General features: G+C 39.4%; 1 protein-coding gene across 11 annotated transcripts in view; it reads right to left on the bottom strand.

The window, feature by feature from the left end:
• Window positions 1–21,490, bottom strand: part of rimbp2a (RIMS binding protein 2a) — a 101,260-nt gene that overhangs the window by 8,613 nt on the left and 71,157 nt on the right. For 8 of the 11 annotated variants that reach the window (XM_077232868.1, XM_077232870.1, XM_077232871.1 and 5 more), the window contains exons 3-15: window positions 20,954–21,037; window positions 16,121–16,210; window positions 14,598–14,720; window positions 12,758–12,862; window positions 11,450–11,500; window positions 10,924–10,944; window positions 7,354–7,531; window positions 6,363–6,511; window positions 5,405–5,484; window positions 4,679–4,788; window positions 2,970–3,770; window positions 2,508–2,659; window positions 1,092–1,964 (exon numbers count right to left, since the gene is read on the bottom strand). In XM_077232868.1, the coding sequence (XP_077088983.1) occupies window positions 1,092–1,964; window positions 2,508–2,659; window positions 2,970–3,770; window positions 4,679–4,788; window positions 5,405–5,484; window positions 6,363–6,511; window positions 7,354–7,531; window positions 10,924–10,944; window positions 11,450–11,500; window positions 12,758–12,862; window positions 14,598–14,720; window positions 16,121–16,210; window positions 20,954–21,037 (2,817 nt within the window). The remainder of the gene's footprint in view (window positions 1–1,091; window positions 1,965–2,507; window positions 2,660–2,969; window positions 3,771–4,678; window positions 4,789–5,404; window positions 5,485–6,362; window positions 6,512–7,353; window positions 7,532–10,923; window positions 10,945–11,449; window positions 11,501–12,757; window positions 12,863–14,597; window positions 14,721–16,120; window positions 16,211–20,953; window positions 21,038–21,490) is intronic. The other 3 variants (XM_077232879.1, XM_077232877.1, XM_077232878.1) reach the window with 1 other exon arrangement.

Raw genomic sequence — 21,490 nt, 5'->3', positions numbered from 1 at the left:
AACTTGCCGTGTGTTTTTTGTCAATAATAATAATAATAATAATAATAAAAATCATCACATTTGTCTATCCACAAAATAATCTATAAACAAAATAATCTATAAATTAAAAGTTGCCAGCAAATTCAAATTTCTCACATAAACACGTTAGTTATAGTTATATTTAATTACTGTTTTATTGTGTATGTACATGGAAAAGAACATTACAGAAACATTTAAACATGCATATAATCATATTCATAATACTGTTAAGTATACACTGTAAATATCTAATCAATTCATTTAAATAATTTCATTTTACTTAAAGCGATAGTTCACCCAAAAAATGATAATTTAATCACCCTCTTGTGGTTCCAAACCCATAAGACTTTGGTAAATATTTGATCAATATATATACGACTTTGGTCACTTTTTATGATGAACAGAATTAACTAGGCTTCTATTCAAATATAAACACACATGAAGTGCATCACATTTGGTAAACAGAAGTTTGTGTGTATGTCACACCTAGTCATTGGTTCTTGTACATCATGCATACACGTTTGAGTTTTAGTGTTTACCAAATGTGATGTGCTCTATACATGTCTGTGTCGATCTTTGTTTAGATGTAAATAAAATCCTAAATTAAATTTGTTCATCATATATAAAGCTATCATTGCTCCTTACAATATTTGGCTTACCGTTCAATTCATACATTTCGGTTCATTTTACAACGCCTTTTTGGATCTTCTAAGTTTTGGTTACCTGGAGTTTCAATGGAAGGACAGAAACCACACAGGTTTCATTAAAAAATATCTTAATTTGAATTTCGAAGATGAATATGTCGTTCATGGTTTGGAATGAGCAAATGATGACAGAATTTTATTATTTGGGTTAACTAACTAAGAATATAAAAATCTAAATAAAATTTAAATAAAAGTATACATTAAAAAATAAATAAAATATATACTAATATTAATAATAATAATAAAATGACTCCGATATGGGTCGTTTTGACCCCCATTATTCATGTAGGTTTTTTGGGTCATGCATTCTTGGGTTAAGGTTGGTTTGGAACCACTGTACATTACATGCTTTTTGCTGACTTGACTCACCCGTCCACTCTCTGCAGCCACTCTTTGGGCTGCCTCTCTGGCAATAGCCTTGGCCACAGTGTCAGGAATAAGCGTACCCCTGGGCTGAGGGAGGATCCTTTGAGGTGACGGGGAACGGCGGTTCAGGCAGACAGGGGCCTCCAGGGTGTGTCCGTGTGGCAGACCTGTGGGCATGCCTGATGGGGAGCAGCCAGGCTCCCATGGCTGAGGTGGGCCCCCTCCATGATTAATCATTCCTGGCCCTGGCTCTTTGGTTTCCAGCTCTCTGGCACTTAGTGGTCTTTGGGATTGGGGAAGGGCCAGTTGAGGAATGTGAGGCTGGGGCATTGGGATAGCTGGCTGGGGATGGAGCATGGGTATGGGCGGCTGGGGTTGGGGCATGGCCATGGGCTGCTGGGGTTGAGGCATAGACATGGGTTGCCGGGGTTGGGGCATGGGCATGGAGGATTGAGGCTGGGGCATTTGCATGGTGTGCTGAGGTTGTAAAGGCTGGAGGTGAGGTGGAGAGGGCTGTGTGGGATGGGGCATACGGTGGGGTTGCAGGTGAGATGGGGGCTGGTTGGGTCGAACAATGAGGGGTTGGAGATGGCTGGGTGGTTGGGGTCCAGGGTGAGGTGGAAGGGACCGTATTTGGGGATGGGGAGGCATCGTTTGGGACTGCTGGGGTGGGAGAGAGGACTGCATGTGGTGAGAAGGAGGGAGGGCTTTAGGAGGAGGCACCAGCAGGTGGTTTGGAATGACGGCGACATGGGAGTCTTGAGATTCCCCTTGTGCTGATAAAGTCCTGACGATAACTTCACGGGCCTCTAAACACTGTAGACGGTTCAGCTCTACTGCCACATAGTCTGCCATTGGATACAACACCTCAGCGATCTGAAACAGCATTAGTTTTAGCATTAAGGTGCGTTCACATTTACCATGGTTCAGTTAATTTTTCATGTGAAAGCCAGTAATTTCAGTAGGAATCCACACAATTAGGAAAAATTTTGCTATGCAGATTTCGCAAAGAGATTAAGTTGATCCAACTAATTTGCTCATTGAGCAACAGAAAGCTGCTTGCTTTGAAAGTAACTTCTGTGTGAGCTGCGCTTTGTACAACACTAGCGCACTACTGAAAATAGACAATGGACTTTTTTCCAACAAAATTTCTCTAATTTGACTGGACAAAAGTTTAGAATCAACATTCTCATTAATCACCCAAATTACATAAAAGAAAGACCTTTAAAATTCATTCCACAAAAACACCAGAAACAATTAATTCAAGTGTTTGGAACCACCCTGCTCCACCAACAGGGGGCATCAGTATGACTTTTTGATAAAAATAGGTCTTGATGACGTTTAGCTTCCATGCAGACAAGAACTGTTCGGTCACATAAATGTTACCACTGATATGACTGCGGATGCACACATACTTACCCTCTGACCCTTAGTGCACACTGCATAACCAATGACACTTGCACCATTGGAGGTTCCCATAGGTGTCATTAGAGGGGGCTTCCAACGCACTTGAAGGACCCCTGGAGCGTGTCCACACTGGACTTGGACTTCTTGAGGAGGCAGAGGGGGTCCTGGGGAGAGACAGATAGCCATTCTTTTTAGTAAATCAAACACATAACGTGCAACAGTGTAGCTTAATTTATGAACAAACAACACTTATGAGCAGGTTCTTTAAATAAATAGTTAAAAACAGCAATATCAGAGCAACAATAAGTAATACCTTATAAATGAAATACACTCAAATGAATCACAAATAAATCAAATTTGGATCTGATATGAATTTATGGATCACAATCTAATCTAAAAAACAAAAGTCATCCTATGCATCTCAATCGCTCAGCATTGGCACGATATCTGAACAATATTAGAGTTGGAACTTGCCTGCAGCCTGGGTGCAGAACTCCACCCCAGCCTCTCTCTTCTCTCTCTGCTCCAGGGGCATGTGCCAGGGCACCTGGTGAGGTTTGGCCAACACTTTTACTTTGTACACTGTGGCGGCCTTCAGGTTCACAAAACGCAGTTTGTAAGAGCACGGCTTGACCACAGCATGCTCCACGCCATCTAAGTGCACAACATGTGAGTAGTTACTATTACTGGGCAACCATGAAAGTTCAGCGGAGTCCCGCAAGATGTCGTCCATGCGCAGGCCAGTGGGGGCCACCACAACATTGCGGCCCACCAGCAAGGTGCAGCGCAACTCATCAGAAAGACCCCTGTCCGTCACGCTCTGTACCGAGACACGGTAGGTACAAGCAGCCAAGTCTAGCTTCTCAAGAAGCAGTTTGGTCCTGCCCCCAAATGGCACAGAAGAACGTACTTCCCCATCCACTAATATATTGTAGCTGTTGATGTTGCCCCAACCGAGGGGCACCAGAGGCGCTTCCCAGGCCACTATCACACTTCTTGCCAGCTGTTTGATCAGGTTAATCTTCCTAGGGTAAGGCACGATGTTGTCGCCCAGCTCCTCTCCGTCCAGAGTGCCTGTCCCGTTGCTGCAGTGGCCGAGGGCATCACTGCTAAGGCTGTCCAGAGGAGCAACTCCATCTATGGCAGTCAGGCTCAGACAGCTCTTCTCCAGCCTGCCCTGCTCCTCTTCTCCGTCGATAGATGGCTTTTCCTTGTCCTGGACAAACTCCACAAAATTAGAGGGAACCAGGCCACGCTGCCCATCCAACAGCTCTCCTGGAACAAAGACAAAAAGAAAGATCTCATAAGCTGCACCAGATCTCATTACATAAAATGTAATTGTGATGAATTTTGTAAGCATGACATTATAATACACACTGTCAGGTAATGCTTATTGATTAAATTCACTGTTACTTGTTACTGTCCTATTTATCCACTAGTGTCCATTAGCAAATAAGTTGTAAGGATTTTTTTTAGATGTTAGATGATTATAGATCTGGGGCCTCATGTATAAACATCTCAGGTCACGCATGTAAGCATGGTTTCCTGAGAAGTTAAACGAGACCCCTAGTGGACACTTTGGGCATGGCCAGTGTCTGAAGCACATGTGAAAACACGACAATGAACTTGACATTGGCCGGCGACAGCCTATGACGTACTACTGATGCGACTGGGAATGTAAAAGGGGCACCTTTAGAATAGGTCATCCACTTCTTTATCTGAAGTACCAGGAGTACCAGGAAGGCTTACAGACAAGCCTGTAACTCATTACCACTGCCAAGCTGAGCTCTAAGAACAGAGGCCTCAGCATGACGACTCTCTAAAGCGAGAGGAGGCCTCACACAGTATTTACTCACTCACGCGTTTTTTTTGCGCACAAAAAGTATTCTCAGCGTTTGATAAACTTAAGATTGAGCCACTGTAGTCACTTGGACTATTTTAACGATGTCTTTAATGACTTTTCGGGGCTGGCAAGTTTCAATCCCTGAAGAACCCTATGGAGGAGTATGGAGGAGTGATCCAGCTCTCAGATTTCATCAAAAATATCTTAATTCGTGTTCCTAAGATGAACAAAGGTCTTACAGGGTTGGAACAACATAAGGGTGAGTAAATACTGACAGAATTTTCATTTAAACTCTTAATTTTCAACATTAATTACACCTCTCACATCATAACTCAATTACCTTCATAAAATCCATCATCATCCATGTTCCCATATACGTACAAGTATTTCCCTGCCACAAGAGGGAGCTCTGCTTCTGGATGCTCATTAGGTCCATCATAGGGATTATAACTGACCAAAACACCAGACAGTGAGTGGGAAAGAAAACAAAGAAAACACAGTAAAATACAAACACACATATATATGTATAAGTATGTGTGTAATAGATATATAGCTTTCACTACTGCTCAGAAAGTCAGTAAGATTTGTAATGTTTTTGTACATTGAACATAATGACTGTTTTCTAACTTAATATATTTTAAAATGTAATTTTTTTCGTGTGATGGCAAAGCTGAATTACTCCATTTATCAGTATCATATGATAGTCAAGAAATCATTCAAATAGACCTTATTCACAGCAGCGCCATGTTTGATTTTTGACAGGAATGAAAGCGAGCCTGTAAGGGATGGACATTCATCTCTTCAATGGGTTGTACTGTTATTTCACATGTTTTTGAATTGTTCTGCTGATGAAACACTGCAAAAATATCTTTCCAAAATATTTCAGTAGACAAAAAGCTCCCGACAATATAAGCTGAGGAAAATTATTAGTGATCTAGGAGCTTTATATAGCTTTTTACAGCAGATGTAAGTCTATCCCTCACAGTCTCACTTTCATACCTGTCCCCAAACTTTTGAACAGTACTTATATATACTGTATATAGAGGGTAAGTGGTAAGAAAAGTACCTGTAGCGGGCAGTGCAGAGGCGGACCTGACCTGTGTATCTTGCCTTGGTTCTTGGAGCTGGTCTCACCTCATCATCCATCTGGACAGAGGAAATCAGCTGACACACTTGATCTTTATCTTTAAATTCCAAACATCACAACATAAATGTACTATGGCAATGTACTATGAGTTTGTGTGAGGATCATTACATAACATCCTTTTATTTACAGTCCTGCTCCCAATGTGCACAGTGCATGCATGTGTTCATGGATGATCTGATTCATGTATGATTAAGTGCACAGAGCGGAGATGATTATTACCTATTTGCATTGATGTCAATCACATAGCCAGGGAAAATATAAAGCTGAAGTGCGTAATTTCTATGGTGGTGATTGCATCACCAAACGGAACTGCAAAAACAATGACTGTTTTTAAACAGGTTTTGCCATTGGTCAAGAACTCACGCCATTGGTTGAGCCAATTCGGCTGTGTCAGGCTGGCTGAGACGCTCAAACAAACATCACAATGTTTTTATAGAAGCATCGAGTCATAGTGTTTACAGTTTATTGGTAAAATAATCAATTTAATAATTTAAATACTTTATAGTCGGGACAAAAGTGTTATCATTAAAACAGTTACACTTTTCACTTTTAATTGTTAAATGTATCTTTTTTTAGTCCACATTCCACTGAGACTTTAGATGCCTAAATGTGTGATTTAGTTTACACATACAGTAAACAATTGAATTTCTTTCCTAAAGCATCAGACAGTCTTCAACCCAAACATCCGATACGAGGTCATTTATGTATCTAATTATATAGAGAGAGAGGCCAATTATAAAAGCATGAAATGAGCACATTTCTTCTCTCTTGAGTAAAATACAGGCAGATAAACAGACACTGCTATCTGCTCGTGGCAACCGGTTAACCGAATGATCACCGTGTAGCTGTGATGAGTGGTTGGCTGAGGGAAACAAACCTCTGAGAGGGATGCTTGCATGGGGCTGCTGGAGCGACTCTGGGTTTGGACAGTGGGTTTGACCGACAGCTGCACTGGCTTGTCAATCTTGTGTTGCTGTACTATGGGCAATTCTGAGACCAGTGGAGTTCCGTCAGATCTCTCATCACCTGCAAGCATGAGTTATAATGGAAATCAATGACTATGATCATTGAACATTAAGGGGGATCTGAACAAATGGATTTAAATAAGGCTGTGGAAAAAACTAGGGATGCACCAATCCAATACTAGGCGCTGGTATCAGATCGGCATCGGTCAATACTCTGAATTTTTGGTATCGGATCGGATCGGTTCTGAAAAAATGGTATCGGTGTATCCCTAGAAAAAACATTAGATGAGAAGACAATTAAATAGAATAGATTTTCCCCCTCGGGGGGTTGCTTTGTCTTAGTTTTCCCTGTCACCGTTTTGACTGAGTTCTAGTAATTTGTTACTATGGTTTCTGAAAGTGCATACCTGTTCCCTGTTTCTTTGATTCACAGCCTCAGTGTATCTTTGATTCACAGCCTTCATCTTTGATTCACAGACTCAGTGTATTTAAGCCTTTAGTTTTCTCAGTTATGTATTCCGCATTAACATCTATGTTTGATGTGTAGTGTTTTTTCTGAAGTTCTCCAAGTGTTAAGTTTCCTTGTATATTTCATTCTGCGTCATGCATCTTGCTCTGTGGACTACACACATGCTAACTTGTGACAGTATGAATATGCACCATGTAAATAAATATATTAAATGGTGTTTACTGTACATACTTCTCCAAGGCACTTTAAAGAAAGAAACTTTAGTCCAAAAACGTCCAAAATACAGTGACCTGAAAAGACATTTCCATTTAAATTAGAGACATTTCAGGAAGGCCAGAACAGATAGAAAAATGTTATCAAAACTTCCCATGATTTTGTGAAATGACTATGGTTCATGTTGGGTGGGAAGAGGGGGGGGGGGGTGCTTTGCTCACTTTTTTCTGCCTGGTGCTGCAGGCTTTTGTAACTGTTGCTCAAGTGTTTCTCCTGTGAATCAATGTCGAATGTATCCTCAGTCTCTGAACCCAGGTGATATTTCTCCAGCTTTTTTGACAAAATATTGCACTGCTCACTCTGTGTCCGGCATTTCTGCTCTAAGTCATGAACCTTGACCTTTGAGGGACAGAGTAAGTAATACACAGGAAAGAATTACTCAAAAGAATAAATCAAATTGCTTATATCATATAGGAATAAATACACAGGAGAAATGCACTGAATTGTAGCAGTGGTTCTCAAATGGTTTGGCTTCAGGAACCAGCAATATTACACAAAATTACACCCAACAATTTGCAAAATTATTGACAGGAAAACAGACAATTTTGTAAACACATACACAGCAGAAGTATGATTTACCAGCCTAGCACATGGAACAAACACTGGGCCGAATACTGTATCATTAGCAAAATCCCTGCTATTAAACATATTACCAAGCATTGAATTCATTTGCGACAAAATGCTGTAAAGTTCGATTGAATGCACAGCCTGTGACAATAAGAACATGATATGGGAATTGTTTTTCCACTTTTAGAAGTGAATAAGTGAATAAGAAGTGAATTTTAGAAGTGAATACTACTATTTAATCTGATATCCTTAAAGGGTTAGTTCACCCAAAAATGAAAATTAAGTCATTAATTACTCACCCCCATGCTGTACCAACCCCGTAAGACCTTCGTTCATCTTCGAAACACAAATGAAGATATTTTTGATTAAATCTGAGAGGTGGATCACTGCTACATAGGCTGCCAGAGGGAATGAAACTTGACGGCCCAGAAAGTCATTAAAGAACATGTTTAAATATTCCATGTGCCTACAGTGGCTCAACTATAAGTTTATCAAGCGACGAGACTACTTTTTTCCCGAAAAAACCCCCAGAAATAACGACTTTATTCGACTATTCCTTTTCTTCCTTGTGGGCCTGAGACGAGAGTTCAAGAGATTTCCACGACGCATGCGCGAGAACTGAGAAGAGGACGTTCTTCTTCTAATACTTCTTGTTCAGTTCTCGCGCATGCGTCGTGGAAATCTCTTGAACTCTCGTCTCAGGCCCACAAGGAAGAAAAGGAATAGTCGAATAAAGTCGTAATTTATGTTTTTTTTTTTTCGGAAAAAAAGTATTCTCGTCGCTTGATAAACTTATAGTTGAGCCACTGTAGGCACATGGAATATTTAAACATGTTCTTTAATGACTTTCTGGGCCGTCAAGTTTCATTCCCTCTGGCAGCCTATGTAGCAGTGATCCACCTCTCAGATTTAATCAAAAATATCTTCATTTGTGTTCCGAAGATGAACGAAGGTCTTACGGGGTTGGTACAGCATGGGGGTGAGTAATTAATGACTTAATTTTCATTTTTGGGTGAACTAACCCTTTAAGGGATCATTGAAACAACACACTTTAGTGGTTAAAAGCGTGAGATGCAGGGCAGTGGAATAAACAAAAATAAAATTAGTCACTTTCTTTTTTCAAATTTAACTTTTAACTTGAGTACACAATTTAGAACGCTGTGTCATGCACAAGACGCTGCAAAAGGCATGAAAAGCAAGCACAATGGTCAAATGCATTCGTCTAGTGCATGTTTACAAAAAATTGGAAATGCAGTGCAGTGGAATTCTGTGTGATTATGAACAGATATAGACTTAGCTGCATTTGCATTTAGCATTGTTTTTTTTCTTGCGAACCACTTCTGGATCACTAACCACTGGTTGAGAACCACTGAGCAACAGAAATATCTATAGTTTATAAATATGACACATACAAAAAAAAAAGGACGACAAATTATCTGCTTGTAAATAGATGCCTAAAATAAATACATTTAATTAATTTAATGCATATTATCAGGAAAGCAAATGAATAATGGCTTAACACAGCAACTGCATCAAAGCATGCAATGAGAGCAGTTTTTAGTGCCAAAGGCAAAAGAGATTTAAATAAATAAAACACACACACACACACACACACACACACACACACACACACACACACACACACACACACACACACACACACACACACACACACACACACACACACACACACACACACACACACACACACACACACACACACACACACACACACACACACACACACAGGTTAAGAGTATTATCTAACGGATCATAATACTTAAACTTTTCCACTGTCTGGCCAAATGTTCTCATTGCTTAACTGTTCTATTTTGTGCCAATCCGGCCCAGCCGGTACGGATATAGTTTCATTTTCCCCTGTTGGGCTGATAACAGAGATCTTTGGAGTGTAATACAAATGCATCAGTCATTGCCTTGGTAATGCAAGAGGTTACAGACCATATGAGATGTAAATAGCGATTGCGTTATGGAGGATGATCAGATATTTCTTTTAATGTTATCATTAACTTGCGATAATTTCACTCAAATAGTGCACTTAGCCAGCTACAAAGAAACTGGCAGCCAGGCAACAGACAAGTGACCAATCCTGAGTGGCGATGTCACTTCACGATTTCTACCAGCACGGTTAGCCAAAAAGAGAAAACGGTTTGTAATTGTGCTGTGCCGAACCAAGCTCAAGTGGAAATATATCTGGAACTGTTCCGGACCATTCTTAGAACCATTCGACCCGATGGTGGAAAAGCAGCCATAATTTCACCAGGTCCTAGTTTTACCCCAACAACAAAAGACCTGAAGCAACAGCCTGTCACAGCCACAGGAAAAGTTGTAAAACATATTTTGTTTGTTAAACTCTTAACTCTTCAACAGTAACAATTCATGGCCACACAGATGAGTGTAGCAGCTGAGATACTCAACTGGTACACAGTAATGCAATGATTTTAAAGGGACAGGTCACCCAAAAATGGAAATTCTGTCATTATTTACTCACCCCTAATGTTGTTCTTACTAGAAGGTAATCGGTTAATAGTGACTCATTTCAGTCAGTTCTTTACACAAAGCTATGACTATGGTCTCAGAAAACTGTGAATGTAGAGCATTCAATGTGTTTATAGTGCTTTTTTGTGTGCTATTTGCAGTAAATAGTTGTGAGTAAATTCAAAATATATGGGTTTGGAAAGAGTAAATTCAGACGAAAAAATCAGTTTTCTTTATAGATTAATATTTTCAAAGATTATAAGACAGTAGCCTATGTAAAACTATGTGGGAAAAGTATTTAATAGGCTACTCAATCAAAAGAATAAACACAACAAGCCAAGTATACTTAGAATACTTAATTATACTTTTAAGCATATCTCGATCAAAAGATGTACAAGTATAGGCCAAATATGCTTTGACTTTTCTGTCAGTAAAAATTAAGTATACTTCAGTGAAATTAAGTATATTTCTGAGAAGTACTGTATATAAAAAGTAGATGAAATAATATTTTCTTATTTTCAGTTTGAAAGAAGTATACTAATAGCACACTTGAATAAACTTCTTTTTTGTAAGGGGTGCCGTGGGTCCATGTTGTTTGTATGTCTCTAATGAGAAAAAACTATGGAAGGTTGCAAAAAAAATCTCTACATGAGTGAGAGTGTGTGTACCTGCATTTTGTCCATATGGCTCTGTTTAAACACAAAGGGAAAACAAATAAATATAAATCAGAATGACAGGGGTCAGAGATGAAAAATAACACAAAAATAAATAATATAACATAATCTTCAACTATGGAAAAAAAGATGAACTAAATCTATTGAGACAAAATTGCAGGGTATAAAACAATATTAAAGATGGGAAGAGACAAAAGTTATGAAGGTAATAAAAATTAAGAACCACTGGAAGGACTCCCTGTACTGAACATGCATAAGCTCTCCTCAGATTAAGCTGACAGTACGTGACAAGTAGAAGCTTCTCAGACCAGCCCGACTGTCATATATGGTGGTCTTTTATCAAACACAAGATGGATCCAGACGGGCCGAACCTGTCCCTTCTAAACTTATCAGATAATTGGGGTAGACGGGTCCTTTTTGCACGAAAGGCAGACTCTGCAGACCATGCTATGAGTGTAAATTAGGCTTTTCATAGAAGGATGCCAAAGGACAGAATGGAAGGAAGTAGATTAAATTTTACCTCTAGCAGATGCACCACTTCTTCACGCTCTTTCTCAGTTTCAGCTTGAACCTGAAAATAAGAGATAGGGCATTTAGTTTAGCAGTACCTCTGCGATTCCATTCACTCAAAACCCAACAAACTCAAACCTCAGAAAGTAACTGCAACGTCAGTAGGACATTATAATTTCAGAGTGATTCTGAAAGATTTGCCAAGATTTCTTTGGCAAAGCTACTTCACCTAATTTCAGACAGATTTATTGATTCCAGAGGGGAAATTCAGTATCTGAAGGGCAAAAATGGGAGTCAGAATTTACCGCAGTTACTCATAAGTTAGTAAAATTACAGTGAAAGCTGTGTGTTTGTAGGCAAGCAGGAAATTGAGAGATACATAGACAAGCTATGATCGCCATGCAAGTTGTATCAGTAAGTCATTTGTACATATATGTCTGTGTTGTGTATGTTAGAGAAGTGAAAGCTCTGTTGAACCCCTCCCCAGGGATCTGCACTGATGCAGTGTCTGCTGTCGGCTCTAATTGCTTTGTTTGCCTGTCGCTGCTCCTTCCTGAAAGGCCGCAGATACAAAGGAAAGCAGCCATGATCCTATCATGTGATTGCACTGATTTTATCCAGCCCTACTCAGCCAGAATATCTACTGCTTCCACATCAGACTATTTTCTTATCCTTACGTCAACTTCTGCAGAAAGACTGGAAAGGAAGTACGGCATGTCATAATCCTTAGATATAATACATAACAGATGAATATGATGTTGGCCTGAGGAATTGAACTGGTTCGACATAGTGATCTGTGCTGTGAAAAGCTTACATTTAAAACGTTTTTGGAATAAAATGTCTGACTCCTTTGTTTAGCTATGGTTAATTTTATAGCTAGAAGTTTAAAGTTTTAATATAAATTGACAATTAAATTTCATTAAACATTTCTCCATTAATGACAAAATCAGAGCTTGGTTGGATCTTATATATTGTAACAATATTTCAACATTTTACTGTATTTTTTTAATAAAATAAATGCAGTTTTGCTCAACATAAGCGACTTCTTTCAAAAACACATTTTACAGACCCCAAACTTTTTAACAATAGTGTACACAATTAAATTGTAAATACTTTATTGTTTAAAAAAAATCACACTTTAATATTAAATGTTTATGTCCGGGATGAGTATAAAACATTAAAATCAATAAAAGGAATTTGAAACGTTAAATAAATAAAAATCACCCCCTAGAACATATAAGTGGCCGAAACACCCATCGTGTGTGTGTGTGTGTGTGTGTGTGTGTGTGGTCTGTTTAAGGATCACTGAGGTTCTTACCTTCTGCAGAAGGCTGATCTCCTGCTGTCTGGAGTTGAGGAACACCAGGGCCTGCTCATGCTCTGCCTCCAGTTGCTGCCGCCGATCCGCAGCCTCTCGCATATGCTGAGAAATAGAAAAACAGAAAGAGAAAAAAGGGGATCATGCTAGAATTAGGACGTGTTTGTAGAAACCCATGCTTTCTTAAACATACATTGTAGAACAAAACAATTAATCACTGTTCTGACCAGCTGTTTTCAGGCTCTGGACAAAGATCTGAGGAACAACATCATGAATAACCACACAGGCACTTTAACAGACACATTAAGCGCAATAGTGACAGTGAGTGATGACACCAACAGCCATTGACGGGAAGCGCTTGGTAAATACAACATGTTCTGTGAAAATGCAGAAAACCGAGAATAAAAGCTGATGAATAAAAGAACAACACACAATGACTACAATAATAGACCCCTTGGGTTCAAGTTTCTTTCTCCTATTCAAAATGAAGTTAAACCGGACAGGAATTGGACTGAAACAGACCTTATAAGCTTTTTTTCAACACATCTGATACAAGATCCATCTTTTCTCCCCATTTATCTCACTGTCCGCACCTCCATCCTCTTCAAGAGAATTAAAGCCTCCTTTCTTTGGTGACTTTGGTGGAAGTTTTTTAAGCACGACGCATACACACACCTTGCGCACTCGCATGCCTATTCAACTCGATGCTTTGCATAATCATTAAATTAGGAGCACCTGAAGAGCTTGAGAGGACAGGAAACTACTCAACGTATTTTGAAAATGTTCAAATGAACATTTAATAAACTAGAAAGCATAAAAGCATGAATTACATGAGTCATATCAACATATGTTAAAGTGTTAAAAAATGACAATTCTATCATCACTGGCTCACACTCATGTCATTCAAAACATGTACGACTTACTTTCTTCTGCAAAAAAACAGATATTTTTAAGAATAACTGACCAAAAATTAAAAAAATGGAAAAAAAGACAAGGGTCAGTAAACGGTGACAGAATTTGCCTTCTGCGGGGGAGACTATCCTGTTAAAAGCTTAAGATTGAAAATAGATGATTTGCCCAGTGGACAGTTCAAATGAAACATTTCAGACGGAAATTCAAGGAGCTTTTTTTTTTTCTTTAAAAGAAAATCTTTTATTACAGTCCTGCTGCTTTGCCTGGAATGATTATGCATTTCTGAGGAGCAAGAGAGAAATATTCAGACAACATCAAAAGGAATTCTGACATTTTACAGAAAACTGTTCTACTTAACTCATTGCTATACTAGTTCTACTTTTTCCCATCTCGCCTCATTTATCACAGTCAATAATAAGAAAGGTAGGAGAGATAAATACATATTTATCCTTTAAAGATGAGAAGTCGATTTCTTGTTATAAGAGCTTTTTTCCCTTTCAAGATACATGACATAAGCAGTCAATAAGCCGACAAGTGCAGGAACACTTTTCATAGAACAATAAGTCGGCAACATGATGCCGGCAGAAAACAAGTCCGATGAATGAAACATAATAATCTCAGTTGATAGCGGTTTTTCCTTTAAAAGCAAGACCCTAACATTATGAAAGATGATCGTAAACATTACCGATTGGTTTACCAGATATGATAAAAGCTGTCATGGGGGAAAAAGATTTTAATTAGATAATAAGCATTTAAGTTTACAGTATTTTGGTCAATCTCAAGGCAATCTCTAAACTCTTCTAAGATTAGTCATATTAATAATATTAAAGATATTTAAAAACATTTGCAAGATTAATTGGATCCTGGTTGAACTTTATAATCGACACTCGATAATCGATCCTTAGTCAATATGCAACAATGATCTTACCTTTAGGACTCGCTCAAGGTTCTCCAGTTTGTCTTGGAGCTGAGCCTTCTCCTGCCTGGCCAAGTCTCTCTCTTGACTCACAAAACCAAAGGCCTTTCTGAGCTGATCATATTCTGACTTTACCTACAGAGTGAAAGAGTTGGGGAGAGATGAGGATGCATGAACTGTCTAAAGTCCAGTTAAACTTGCAATAATGTCACTTAAACAATGAAAAGCAGAGTTAACATAGGAACCTAGGCCAGACTTCAGCTGTTGGACATTTCATGGCCACAACAAAGGGAAGCAAAACGGCTGACTCTGCATCAATGCTTGGATGCATTTTACAATGGACCGTGAGAGCGCAAAATTAATCTTTTTGATAGATTATTTTAGTAGCTTTTTTCACTCTCATAAAAGGTGCAGAGATTCTTTGAGGCTTGAAACATAACGCTACGGCACTATGGGCTAAATAATAAAAATTCAGGTGATTTGTATCTAAGGCAACAGTTCTAAAAATAAAGATTCAGTGTTCAGAAATGCGTTTGACTTTTACATTGACTCACGATGCTGGCAGAGCTCAGAGAAACAACCAATCACCTGATGAGTGTAGAAGAGGGTCAACTCAGGACACAGTCAAACAAGAATCCCATCCACCAATCAAAATTCACCACTCAATATATCACACACTTGTGGCTCGCACACGCCCATACTCTGTCTCATTTATTAGGACACATTTCATCCGGCTCAGAGAAATGGGGAGGTTGATTCACATCTCGTATCGATCTAAGATTGGTATATGAGATTGCGTCTGGTGCCGAAGCGTGAGACAAACCGACCCGTCCCACTTGGGGTTATTTACCTACTCTCTTCTGCCTTGTTAGCACCGCTGAATGCTGGGAAATGAGTCTTTGATCATTGAGGGAATGGGAATGGGAGCGGACAACACTACCTGATTAAACAGAAGGCATTTTATCTCAGACGCTTGTCTGGGGTTTTGACAGATGGCCCCTTTTTGCTGTTGGAGGAGAGGAACAGTCTGTGGATTATTCGGAGAGAGACTGCCAAACCATGGCCTGCAGCTTGGCAAAAAGCACCGGTGAAATTGACACTGTTAACACAATGAGTGCCATGGACTACCACACTCAGCGGTTCTGTGTTAGTACGATATCCACTCCTCAGCAGATTCACTACTCACATTGATACCCCTGTTCGGGTGTCACTGGATTTCCTTCACACTATGATAAGAGTTTCAGCCTTTCACTTTCTGATGATCTCCAATTTGCATGTGGACACATTTGTCACATCATGGAGGCCGATTTCAAAACATAATAAATGCATACAGGCAAAACCCCATCCAGTTTAATTGAAATAAATCTGGTCAAAACAAACAAGGTGGAAATATTGACCAGACAGGGACACGATAAAATCAATACTGCCGATGAGATGCAGAGAAGAGCCCTTCGGGCACATGTTTTTAGAAGAGCAATGTAATGAGCAGGCATTGATCTGATGAGCTCGGCTGGCGCGTGATGACCATCTCTTACCTTCTCGCACTGTGCAGCCTTCAGGATGTGACTAAGCAGCTCCCGATTGAGCCGTTTTCTCTCCAACAAAGCATCCTGAAGTTCATTGTTCTGTTAAGATAAAAAAAAGGAGTCAGCTCATTCTGTACATAATATATGACCAAAATGCTATTATGACCAAAATGTTATTTCACAATATGAGAAATTTTATTTCACAATAACGATATATATCATGATATTGTTATTTTTGTTAAAAATAAGTACAAAGAAGGACAAGTACAAAAGAACAAAGTAAATAAAGTTTTTCAGGCACAGTAGGTTTCTTTAACATGTAGGCCCCAACCATACACCCGGAACAATGCGGTCCCAGGTGCGACGCAAGTGTTTTCTGCTAGTTTCAGCCCGGCGCAGTTATAATTTTCACGTCCTGACCAACAAAAACCTGTAGTCAAGGGCGCAGTATTTTTTTGTTGTATAGGCGGGTGCACAACGCACGTACACTCTGCTTATTACACACACAGGGGGGTGCAACACAAACATGCCAAATATTAATAATAAAAGGATTACAATGTAAAATATTATTATTGTGTACATAAAGACATGGTGGAATTCGGCCTGTCACGTAGATGGTATGCTTGCACGCTTTAACCTCGCACACGAGCAGATCTGTTTCCTCTCTGGAGAAGCGTCCAGTCTTTCCGCTTGCAAATTCCACCATGTAAATAGCGAATCTGCCATGGTACAAGTGCAACTGGCTTTTAAAGGGAATGGGAGATGAAACTCTGATTGGTTTATTGCATGTTACGGACAAAACACACCCATTACTCATTAAGAGAATAGGGAGAACCCTTTTAGACCATGCCCCGGGCGCGCAGACCATTTTTTCCATCGTTAAACTAGCAAAAGTGGATTCGGACATGCCCTAAATGCACTTGCACCATGCGCTTTAGACCATGCGCTTAGATCGTTAAAATAGGGCACGTAGTAAGAAATACTACAGATTTCAATCAAATGTAAAAATAAAACGCTGCATAGTTTTCAACGTATGAATTAAATATAACTTGATTCTTATTAAAGATACAAAAGCTATTCAATGAAGAGCAGTGAGTGATTTTTTTTGTTGTCTTTTGTTGTTTGATTAGCATTAATGACACAGACAGCAGGTATACTAGGCGGCTTTCACTTTAAGACATAATGCACTGCTCCAAAATACTGACATATCTGGTTTTCACCCTAATGTTTACATTCACTTAAGATATAACTGACTGTGTTTATCGATCTATCAATCAATCAATCAATCAATCAATCAATCAATCAATCAATCAATCAATCAATCTAAAAACTGACAGTACCAATGAGAAGTGAAATGAAACTTTCATCTAAAAGAAAAGTTAGATCAATATAGAAATCCTTTCAGACAACAGGATGTATATATGTGACTGCTTAGAGAACACACAAACACTCTCACTGATAAAACACAAATCTCTTTAGCCTGTAGGGACTGAAGATGGGTGCTCATTTTGCCACCCATAACTGACTTTGCTTAAAGAGCCACCAAAATCTCAAAATCTCTAACACGGCGTGTCTGAAAAATAAATGAATACTTCATGGAGTATGGCACCATGCAGCAATTGCCACAGACCAGGATTCAATTTGTTGGTAGATTACCTTTTTAATTGAATTAAAGTAATTTATGCAGTTTTTGAAGTGTATAATTTCTTTTGCCACAAGCATCACAACATGAAACTGCAAAAATATTAAGTGCTCTCAAACAGGTTGCCCCAAACTCACAACATTGAGCCAAAATTTTTATGTGGGCTGGTTCAAACTAAATATTTTGAAATCTACAGAGCACATATTTACACTTTATGGGGGAATCAACCAACAGATAGCTTACTTTTAGATTTCTCTATGTATTAAGCTAGGACAACATTTGAAAATGTAAACCACTACTCACATTGGCGTTAAGCAATGTTTAGAAAAGGTAGAAAAAGGCAACAAACAATGAGGAAGAAAAGAGAAAGGCAAATCATCTCATCTAAACAGGCAACTTGTATCTCATCACACTTTATCTACTCATAAATGCACAAGAACAAGCTTGGAAAGTCATTTCAAATACACTAATTTGACTGTTTAACATAGCCATCCATCTCTTGAAGTTTTCAAAGTGCCACACCCTGACTGAACTCTGCGAGCGTCTGACTCAGCATCCTGTCCCTTCCTAGCTGGATCACATCTCGCAGTTTATCAGGTGGCAGGTTTGCTCAACAGCAACTAGAGAAGCATTTGAACTTTCTTGTCAGAAGCCCTGTCAGTTCAACCACAGTGTAACCCAGGACATGACAGCTACTGCACACGAGGGCAGCGCACACTCAACTGCTAGCAAACGGTGACCACTGCACACCTCCCAAGAGATCACGAGTGGCATTTACGCATATACATTTGGGAACATTTCAGCCATCATGTTCTATTACCTCATATGAAAGGACAGTCCTTAACCTCTGCTCAAGGGAGCTTTAAGAGATCATTGAACTGGCTGCACATTGAAACCTAGAGTTAAAAATGTGCAGTTATGTTCTCTGCGCAGTCATAGCTGATTAAACACAGCTTTAATGTAGCAAAGATTAGACTACCATGGAATTATCAACAGAAACTCTCACAGGGATGTAAGTTAAAGCAGCGGCATGTTTCATACCCAGGAATTCTGCTTTCGATTTCCATACGGATGGATCAAGCAGCAGAATGGCTAAAAAGAGGTGTCTTGGGAAGAGAGAGAGCGAAAGCGTGCCACAAGAATGGACTAATTCAAGCAGACACGGCTGCCCGATCCCCACCCTCTGGTTTGGCCCCTGGTTTTGCAGCTGCTCAGAAAAGCTTTGCTCATCCTTCCAAAACATTCACTGAGATGAGGCTCTTTACATGGCCAACCACTGCAGCATTGTAGATGTATATAGGGTGTGTGGGTGTTGTTATACAACCACAGACATAAAGTATTAACAAGAGAAACAGAGACTCTAGGAGGCAGGAAATCTGTGGGTCATGTCGAACTGAGATTATTTATTTGTTATGCTAGGTTAATTTGATTTGTTTATCAAACATCTAACAGTGCTCACATAGGACAACATGCCTTGAATGCTTTAGACAAAGTCATGAGAAACCAAAATATACCATTTTAGTAGAATTCAAAAAAAAAAAATTGTTGTTCAGCATGTCAACGTCCCAAAAGTATTTAATGTCAACTACCCAAATATCCATTGATGTACCAGGGTACTGGCACTGGCTCACTATACATTGACTCAATCTTACTAAAAGGTATTTGTTCTGTGCACATTTAATTTAGCCAATACACATTCAATTCTTAACATGCAGCTTATAGTGGCAGATCTGCCAATCTTAGGTGACATCTCCAGTCTGTACCTGTAACAAACAGAAATCTTAGCCTCTGATCCTGCTGTGAAAGCTCAGGCTTCTCTCCCGCAGAGAGCAGGTGGTTTCCATGACAGCTACAGGAGGCCGGGAGGGAGACCGCATTCTCCCTTAGCCTGTCAGAATGCTGTCACTGCAGTGATATATATACCGCAATAAACAAATAAGGCAGTTTAGATACTTGGGATTCAATGATGGAAAAAATGCTCATTAGACAGATTTGATCCTATTAGACAGCTGTTTGTTATTCAGAGCGACTGTCTCCGTGACCTCTTGACATGTCATCTCTACAAGTCGCAAAACTCGCTTCTCATGAAGAAGGCTAATTAACACCCCAGCTCATAAAAATTATTAGAATGAATCAACTGTTGGACGAGCGCCGTGGTGCTGCAGTACTTTGATAGCAGCATAAGGGTTTTGAGCAGCATTATCAAATTAACATAGTTGACATTGAAGGATAAAGATGTTTTTTTCAAGGAATTTTAAAAGCACACTTGAGCGTTTGCCACCAAGCAGTATGTGGTTTAAGATCAAACATGCTATTCCTGTGCTTTTCCATTAAACACCCAATGGATCTCCACTAAGGAGGTGGTGTGTGGTAGCTTCATTAATACGGACAGTGAGGAGATGCTGGGTAACGTATGTGCCCTTTGCACATGTGAAACCTAATATTTAAAATCACTGGCTTTCCTCATGTAGTCCATGGCTTTAACAGCTCAACCAAAAGTTTTTGAAATGTTTCTGTGTCAAAATCCTTTAATGGGGAATAAATCATTTATTTTTTAAATCATTATGCAAACCTCGTTCGTTCATCATCTTCACTTTATTTTTCGTGAAGCATTATTTTTTGTTGCGCTTCTGCTACGATAAATAGACATCCACTCTTCCATTGCGTATGTAACGGAGGCCAGCTAGTGAGAGCTGTGGAGGCTGATGACTGCTAGAGAATGCAGTGTTACCAGCGATCGGGGTCCAAGACCGACTTGGAGCAGGGCGGTTAGGATTGGAGGGTGAGCTTTGGAGGTGAAGCAATGAAGAGAGGGGTGTGTTTGTTTGGGTTGATTTCAAATATCAAAAATGTTCAGTAACGACTTTGAGAAATAACATATTGCACCTTTAATTGAAGATTGGTGGGTTCAGAAAACCTGTCTGATACAAGTTTGAAAAAGAGAAAAGAGACTAGCAAAGGCAAAGGTGCTCTTGAGCAACAGGATTGGGTGTGCTTTGTTGAAAGCAATAAAAGATTTAGCAAGGACAGGCATTACAAAAAAAAAAAAACACCCAAGAAAACAGCTAGAACAATCTTTAAAGTGTACAGATCAGTGTCAGTTGTGGTTTATGGTTATGGAGTGCAACAGGAGAGAACACATAGTTCCAGACATTATAAGCCATTACATTATGGACTGCGTAGCTTGTGCCGGTACTCACCAAAGTCTTACATGCTAATGCCTTGTTCTTCACTTCTCTCTCAAGGATCTGACACCTTTTCCTCCGATCGTTGACCTCTGATACCTAGAAGGATGAAGAACAAGAACAAAGGGATGTGACCAATAATAACCGATTTAACTGAAAGGATTTAAATAGATATTTTATGACAGAACACAAGATGATCCGAGTATTGCCGTTCAATAAAAATGAATGCATTGAAGCAGCTTCCAGATACTATAAAGGGCCTTAAAGGGATAGTTCACCCAAAAATTTTAATTTTGTCATAATTTGCTCAACCTCATGTTGTTCCAAACCTGTATGAGTTTCTTTCTTCTGTTGAACACAAAAGAAGATATTTAGAAAAATGTTGGTGACCAGACAGTTGACAGTTGCCAACTCCTTCTATGAAAGTCAATGGCTATCGTCAACTGCCTGTTCTTTACCGACATTCTTTAAAATATCTTCTTTTTAGTTCAACAGATGAAAGAAACTCATACAGGTTTGGAACAACATAAGGGTGAGTAAATGATGGCAGAA

This window comes from Siphateles boraxobius, unplaced genomic scaffold, assembly GCF_051911475.1.
Source record: "Siphateles boraxobius isolate OS27281-9 unplaced genomic scaffold, OSU_SipBor_1 18, whole genome shotgun sequence".
NCBI classification, from domain to species: Eukaryota; Metazoa; Chordata; class Actinopteri; order Cypriniformes; family Leuciscidae; genus Siphateles; species Siphateles boraxobius.
This window is presented reverse-complemented; position numbering and strand designations above follow the sequence as displayed.